General features: G+C 48.8%; 1 protein-coding gene across 1 annotated transcript; it reads left to right on the top strand.

The window, feature by feature from the left end:
- Positions 1–3,584: 3,584 nt before the first annotated feature.
- LOC143377918 (uncharacterized) lies at positions 3,585–4,716 on the top strand. Its single transcript, XM_076829726.1, has 3 exons — positions 3,585–3,667; positions 3,804–4,119; positions 4,615–4,716. Exons 1-3 carry the CDS (start codon positions 3,585–3,587, stop codon positions 4,714–4,716), a joined length of 501 nt encoding a protein of 166 aa, XP_076685841.1.
- The last annotated feature ends 3,436 nt before the right edge of the window (positions 4,717–8,152 follow it).

Below are 8,152 nucleotides of genomic sequence, written 5' to 3'. Positions count from 1 at the left end.
ATCTGTCTCCATCACCGGCGGCGGTGGCGGAGAGGGGCGCGGAGGTCGGCCCGAGCCTCTCGCTACCCGTATCGCGGAATTAGATTACGTATCTCGGCCTGTCCGTGATTTATTTATCGAGCCCGGGCTCCTTGAGGCGTGCTAGGGTTTCAACACCTTTTGACGCGTGTATTTACGATTATGAGAATTACACAAGGCAATTAGAGCCGTCCGACCGGTATAAATACGGATAATTGTGCCCTGTTCGGAGGCCGGGCGCGCCTCTGTGTGTGTGAGCGCTTAAATTACGCGCTCGTCAGGGGAAAATCGACCGATGCTCGGGTAGATCATGATGAGGATCGCCGGCGTGATTTCGCGTAATTGCAAAATTATTTCCACCAGTCGTCGCGCGAGCCTCGCCGCTGCGGCAGAGAGAACCCGTATTAACGTTTGGCTCTACCTGAGGCAACTCTGATCGAGGTAACGATAAAGGATGACAAATGGCTGATTAGATTGAACCGGAAATGTTCGTCTTAGAACATCTTCGATGTATGCAGCACGCTTTGAAGCAGCAGACACGCGCCTAATTGGACGACGGGATTCGTAAAGAGAATTCAGAATGTGCAAATAATTGCAGCTTCCAAGGTAATCGCTCCGGGAGATGATCGAGAGACAATTGCCTGGAAATACCACGGTCGCTCGCTCGCGAATCTCGATACTACTGAAAATCAGAACAAACTCTGTTGGATCGGCGTGTGTACACGGAACGACCGAAGTACTGGACGCTTCAAAAGGAACAGGCGCCCTAACTGTACGCGCGAAAACGACTACCGTTTCCCGTATCAGCGCCGTCGATCTCGTCTAGCGCACTTCAATCCCCGATCCGTTCCATCAGCCGGGGAATATGAAAATTTGCCACGACCGTAAACGTTATAAATTATTCGGCTGGGAATCCCGACGTTATCGCGGCCCGATCGCCCGCGCCGGCCTAAACGATCCCCCGAGAGTTTCCATTCCGTCCGTTCCGCGGTGACAATGGAGAAGCAACGGCAGCAAAAGCTTCCACACCGTCCGGCCGAGATCGGCCCCGGCCTGGCCTGTGAGATCGTGAGAAGTACTCCAGATCACCGAGCAGGATCTACCAGGTACATATCGCGGGGCTGTTAGAGTCAGATCGCTAACAAAGTGAGGATCAAATAATAACACGTTACGATCGCGCTGCCCGAAGATAGATGGCGCACGGTGTGAGTGAATAATTTGATAATGGCGGCGGGAGCGACGGCGTAGCACTTCTCGTACTTTTGCGCCCCCGCCGCCTTCTAGGATCGAGGACGAGAGCGGTCGAAGAGGGAAGATGATCTCCGATCCTTGCTCGAGATCTAGCACTCGTGCCTCCTCTCCCTCTCTCTCTCTCTCTCTCTCCCTCCCTTTCTCTCGCCCCGCTGCCCATGATCCGACATCGCCTTATTTTCTCCTTCCTTTACTCCCGATCTTGAAAGATCATGCCGCGAGATCACGGGGCTATTCGTGATATACCCGCCGCGGACGGGTTATGCGCGCATCAGAGATCGCCTTTTCTGCCCCGTGTAAAGGGATATTCCGGTGTTTTCGGGATTTTTGCAGACAGCCTTAATGGCGGATGATTGTGTGCCAAAGGTAATCCCCAGGTGAAAATGAGCCATTCGCGGGATCCCCGTCCCATCTCGAACGCGGCGATCCTCGCCCAGCAACGAACGGTAACTCTTGATCCTTGGGAGCGTGTTTCTCGTCCCTCCCCGCAGCACCCTCCGTTTCGATGGATCTCCCGGGCGCGATCACGACGCGCGTGCAATTTTGTAGCACTTTAGAGCGCAATAACCGCGTCTAAAGCTGCTCGAAACGCTCGCTATTCCTTGTAATCACGGAATCGAATCCCGAATTTCGTCTCGACGGGTCGGCAAGTGTGTACCTACGTTCTCACGGCTCCGTCGTGCGGCAAATGGGGCACGCCCCTTTGCTTTAGAAAGTGCGAAAAATACCACTTCGCCCGCCACGATAGGCCATACATGGTTGACACTATAAGGTTTCTTCGTCGTTTAACTAAAACATTGTTTCGTCCAGTCGTCTACTCTTGCTGAGAGTCCCTTGGCTCGTTCTCGCGTGCGTAAATAAATTGCACGGATACGGAAGACGAACCCGCCGACGGCTGTCCGTCGAGTTGCACCACGATTCCGCGTTTTTCGCGGGAACCGCCACGAGGGAAGAAAGAGCGGAACGTAACGGAGTCGGGCAACAAGGGCAGCCAAGGGATCAGCAACGACGAAACTTGGGGAGGAGAAGGGTCGGTCAGAGATGCTCGCGGCTCGTGAGGATCAGGCATAGGTAAGTGGCACTTATGTTTAATACGTGAGTGTGGATGAGTAGTCGGTCCTGCACGCGATCCTCGCGTCGGCCCCGGTCTTCCCTGACCTCGCGCGTTCTCTGGAACCAATTTCCGCGGATAATACGAGCGCTCTGTAAAACTGAGATATTCCTCTAAATGGAGCAGAGCCATGGCCTACGAGGGTACAGGGTGCTCCGTTGTGAGTGGGCAATGTTTTATACACTATGGACTTGAAGTTATCTTATAAATCAAACTCCCACGGATTTCATTTTAACGGTCCCACCACATGGGGTGGAAAATGGAAAACCACAATTCAGCGCACAAATCGCCTAACACAGGGTAATTAAGAAGTAAGTATTACAATAGGTATTGTCAAAGAAAAGGGAAAAAAGAGATTAATGTAACTACGACTGAAGCATTTCAGGAGCTTTGTAAACAGAAAGAGAAATGGATTTTATTCTTTAAATAAATCTTTATAATCACCTAATGAATTTCATTCAATTTGCGCTTACTGGCCTATAGTACAATTTCCTTCATCATCGTAGTTTATTGAATTCATCCTCAAACTTGTCTCCACTAATAACAAAGCACCCTGTATATCCCTCGCTCATCTACCCGAGTTAAAATTATCTCTTTCTCCTATCGGAATGAAAAAAGGAATCCTCCAGATGTGACTTTCGTTGGAAATCCGGGAAAGTGAAAGGCTCGAGGCTACAATAAACTCATGGAACAAAATAATCGAACATTTATCTACCGGCGCGTAATTACACCTCGTACTGCGCCACGATTCAGCGTGTAATCTCGGTACTCGTTAAAGTCGTGATATCGCGGCGTAGATTACACGGCGTTTCCCAGTCTGTCATTAGCGTAACGGATCCTCTAGGATCGTTTTAATATCGATCGAAGTTTCGAAACGTCGCAGCCTCGGCCGGCAGCGCAGCGATTTTTCACACGCGCTCCCTTGGCGATCGTTCCGCCACCGTCTCCCGTGGCTAAGTAATGGGAAAATCATAGGAGTTGTTTCTCACGAAGGACTCGCGAGGGCGCGATGCGGAGATCGAGTCGCGAGCGCAGCAACCCGGGAACCATCGATCGGCGATCGTCATTCGTTTCTGACAGATGAAGAGTGAACCAAACATTCGGCCATTCGGCAAGCTTTCGCGACCGCAAATTCTAAGTAAATTACAAAATTGCCGTTCTCAATCATTTTCCCACTGATACGGGGGGCAACGAGCCATCTATTATGACCGTGCATTGCATGAGGAACCCAATGTACGCACTGTGTCTGCTGGCAGCAGTTTGCGTACGACAGCATGTACATAACAGGTATGGTTTTACAAGAGATTTTTCAGAATTAATCGGGTATCTGCCTCTCGGAATGGGGAAAATGTAAGATAATTTACTTTACCTCGATAGATTAATGTTTAGAGTATGAACCTGGGGTTAATTCGTTTTTCTAAAGTTCTCTTACCAAGCTGCCAATCATTCCCATTCCGAAGGCTTCGTGCTTTTTATATAAATTTTCTGTTAATTTTGAATTATGGTGTTCAATGCTTAGAACGGCTGGGCCATTGACAAAGGGGGTATCATTCCAAGCCCCTACTACTCTATTAACGAAACCCAACGAAGCAAATCTAAGGACAGTCATTAATGCCCGGACCTCGAGGATAAATAGTCACCTTCCGACGGTCAAAGAAGCAGATTCGTTGGTTTCATGCGTGTACAAGTTCACCAAGCGAGCACGGCGCATGGTAGACGACATTCGTACAAGCTTTCCAGTAAGCATAATCTCTGAACTTCAATTTCACATATCAAATAACTCCTCAATGATGAATATGATTGGCACATCAAATAGAGCGCTCGTATTTGATTAAACCAAAGATAGGCATCATCTAGATAAAAACGTTATTTAAATAACAAATCGAATAGAGCACACTTTATCTTTATCCGTTATTCGAAGTTCGAATAACCCCGAAGTATCTTATTCTTAGTCGAAGATACTTTGTCATTTTTAGCTGTATTTATATTCCAAGTTCGAACACAGATACAGCTAAAGATGAGAAAGTAATTCGAAGCTCAGAGTGAAAAGCCTTCGAATAAGAAAAGTATGTTTGAAGATGAGCCTACATTTTTCATCGTTTTTGGATCCCCCATCCACCGTTGAAAAGGCTCTCACATGCTAAGATACACCTATTACACTCGATAACAGCTGACTCTGAATAGTTGGATTTTCAAAAATTTTCATTCCCGAAGGTTGCGTTTCCTTTTGCTAGATCTCCAAGTCACCCGGCTGTCTCGATCCTACATCCACTTGCAGCGTCCTTGACTCTCTACTGTATTTAACGAGCAGCGTCGGAACCAAATGGTTAGCCTGACGCGAAACGTAACACATTAATGATCAACTAAGAAACGCGGACAGCCGTTTGACGGAGGCATGCGCGGATTGAGGGGGAATCCGCAAACGATCTTCGTCAATCGGCGGTAATGAAGCTACTCGATTCTACGGTGAGTAATTTATCTTAACACCAGCGGAACCCCTCAGCCTCCATAACTTATCATTCTTTCCCCTGTGCTTCAGACATCAAGATTCGCTAGCGACACGAGACGAATCACGTTGCAAAGCACACATCGCCTCGTGTGATCGAATTTTTCTTTGGTTTCGCCCGCTCACTATGGCGCCTACGAGCGGGCGAGACCCCTTGCGCGAACCGAAACACATCGCGCGCGAGTCTTTGAAACTACTATAAATATATTCGTTGCAACGAAACTTTAATCAATAAACATATGTAACATGTCTTCACAGATTCATTTATCACATCGCGAGCGTACAGGGAAACTCCACTGCCCATTTGTGCGAAAATTCATATTTTGGAAAGTCCTCCAAGATCGTAAACTCATTTGTATTGCTGTGAAAAAGTGCTGTTATTTTGTGTCCTAGTAATTCGTCACTTAAAATGAGAAAGCTCGATTATTCTCAAAATTCTGCGATTTTTCTTGTACATTCGCGATGCGATCCTTAGTAAGTTGAACTCTGTGAGCCACCGAATTAGGTATCCCTAACTCTCTTATCGTTTAATAAAGTATAATTCCAAAGTCGAGCGTGCTTCTACCCGAATAGAATTTCAATGGCAACCTTTACCCGTCAGTTTCAATTTCGCTGCACGGCCCAGCGCTTTCGCATTACGTCCACCTACATTTCGGAGCCTCCATCCGTCGTGCAAGGGGGGATTTATCGCAAGTATCTCGCTGGCCGTCGTTCGTCCGCGTGTACGCGTCCCGTCAGTCATCGGTCAGAACGGCGGTCGAGCAGATTTCCAAATCTCTCGTTGGTTCGGCCAGTGGTCGCGGCGCAGACGGGTTGGCTCATTTGAATTTCCCCGGACAGGATGCGCACCGCGTGCATTTCAATCCCGTGGGACACCCCGACGAATTATGGTCGTGGCAGACGGTCCCGTGGAAGAAGAATGGACGAAAAGAAGGGAACGCCACGGGATCTACGTGCACGCGGATGGGTAGTTTAAGAGCGAGCGACCGGTATCCAGAGCACGTCTGGAGCGCGAAGAACTTATTGTCATGTGCAGGACTCGCCGGGGGCATTTTAATATTTCCGCTGAATGCGCCGTGAAACGAGGGGGGGCCACGGAGAAGAAGAAGGTGCAGACCGGAGGCGAGGAATCGTTACGACGCCAGTTGCCACCGGTCTTGCTTCTCGGCTGACAGGTGGCTACGTAGCTACGTCAACCCTTTGTTTTTTCTCTCACAAGCCCCTGACGACCGAGACGACACCACTGCTTAGAGAGGCTGGCGCCACGAAGCGCATAACGATACTCGAATTTAAATGCTCGGGGAACTCGGTGTGTACAGGCACATTCTGGTTCCGTTCTTCCACTCCTCTGGAGTACTCGAGGATTTCTAATTTAGCATAAACTGATCTCGGGGGAGGGGGCGTTTTCGGAGCCATTTTCACTGTGCGCAGGTATTACGAAAAACTCTCTCCAGCGAGGGAAAAACGCCACCCCCTCCAGACATGCAAATTACTACCGTTTCCCCGAAAGCCACCGCAGGAAACACATTCGAATCAACGTGACGAACGTCCTCCAGTATTCACGAGTCGCCGGCTGCGTGCGAAGCACACGTTACGCCAAGTATATTTCACCTTAGCCAGGGGATCTATCACTCGAATCGGTGCTCAGCGTCGTGCGTCGATTTCGAGCGCCCCTTGCTGCCGAGTGATACACGGTGCTCGGGCGCTTTCGTCGCGCGACAACCACCAGATAAATCGTGGCGGGTCCCAGCAGGCGTGTCAGCGCGTTATCCTGTCTCCTAATGCCACCGTTGCACCGTGCAAATCGTTCTGGTAGTCCGAGCGTGGTTACGACACATTTACATATTATGCGTGCACGGTAGCCGCATCCTTCCGATGCACCACGAACGGACTCTTAATGCCGAGGCGACAGGAGGACCTCTTTTTCGACTGTTACCCTTAGACGTGACGATTTTAAGAAGAGTCGAGTTTCGGGAGCCGCGGAATAATTTGTCCACTCATTTGCAGGGCAAGCTCGTCCGGTGTCCTCTCCGTCGTGAACGATCTATTGGTTCACGTGACGAAGAAAGATGGAAAGGGAGTGATATTAGCTCCCTAGGACTTCCTCGGGTCAGTGATCCTGTTCATAGTTTCTGAACGAAGCAGCACGAATTTCTTTTCAGTGAATCGTGACCAACGTGAAGCAAGGGTGCTCCCGGAAAAGAAGTCCTTTACACGAAATCCGCTGGCGAACGCTTGATTGGAAAAGTTCAAGCAACGGATGCACGTATCAAGGGAATTGCGACACGCATCCTTCGTCGTTCCCTGGCAGCCGATGCAATTGTTATATTGTAGCAATAAGAATTGCTTCGTTCCTCGTGGCACGCGATCGATGTAGCCCTGTATTGGCAAGCCTAATTGCGAGAGCCGTGGTATTTTCTCCGGTTACTTACATAACGAAATCGCCGTCTACCGCCGCGTCCGGATCTCGTTGGACGTCGAAGAACCGGCGTGAATCACCCCCAACACGCGAGACCGATCGGTGAGTGTCTGCTTCGCGATCTTCGCAACGAAATCGTCATTTCGTCGAGCCGCTTTTCATTTAGGATAAGGTGTCTAGCTACGAAGCAACTTACACTGCCGATCATTTTTTAAGAGATCGTCCTTAAATTACGCAAGGATTTTTTTGTTGGGGGTTACGAATTTCTTACGTTTTCTTACGGAGTCGGGTAGCGTTGTACGTAATATTTTTTCAATCTAATCTTCAATATGAATAGCCTAAAAATCGATGTTTCGTGGCACACGCGAAACCGAGTTAAATAAATTATGTAAATCTTTAGAAGAATTTTAATTCTAGCTTAAAAATATTACATAAGGAAGGGGGTGGGATATAAAATCTTACGAATTCTTATACTGGTTGAGGTAAGGGGTAAGAAATCGCGATAATTACCCTCGCGTAATTTGAGAAGGGCTCCTAAAGTTGGGAGAACTCCCTTTCAGAGGGTAGGTGCCGATGAACGAGGAAGATGTTTGCATCGCAACGTTAATTATACCCAATGCTAGCAAAATTGAAAAATTTCTTTCTCCTCCATGGATCCTACTGAAACCTCAGACCACCAGTATAAATGGAACGCACTTAAAAGGGGTATTGACTGATCTAAAGCCTCGGGCTACGGAGGCGCGCTCTTCGCATACCAATGGCAGAACGAAATTCACTTCGCACCTAGGACAGCGATATCCGAGGTTACGAAACTCCAGCGTGTCGCGGGCAAACAGCAAGACCGTCC

The sequence above is a fragment of the Andrena cerasifolii genome, chromosome 16 (genome assembly GCF_050908995.1).
Source record: "Andrena cerasifolii isolate SP2316 chromosome 16, iyAndCera1_principal, whole genome shotgun sequence".
Classification (NCBI taxonomy): Eukaryota; Metazoa; Arthropoda; class Insecta; order Hymenoptera; family Andrenidae; genus Andrena; species Andrena cerasifolii.
The sequence above is the reverse complement of the archived record's forward strand: the minus strand, read 5'-3'. Positions and strand labels throughout refer to the sequence as shown.

Coding starts and splice junctions, on each gene's coding strand:
- LOC143377918 (XM_076829726.1), top strand. CDS start 3,585: ATGACCGTGCATTGCATGAGGAACCCAATGTACGCACTGTGTCTGCTG. Junction 3,668..3,803: donor CGACAGCATGTACATAACAG/GTATGGTTTTAC, acceptor GTTTTTCTAAAG/TTCTCTTACCAAGCTGCCAA. Junction 4,120..4,614: donor ACATTCGTACAAGCTTTCCA/GTAAGCATAATC, acceptor TCCTTTTGCTAG/ATCTCCAAGTCACCCGGCTG.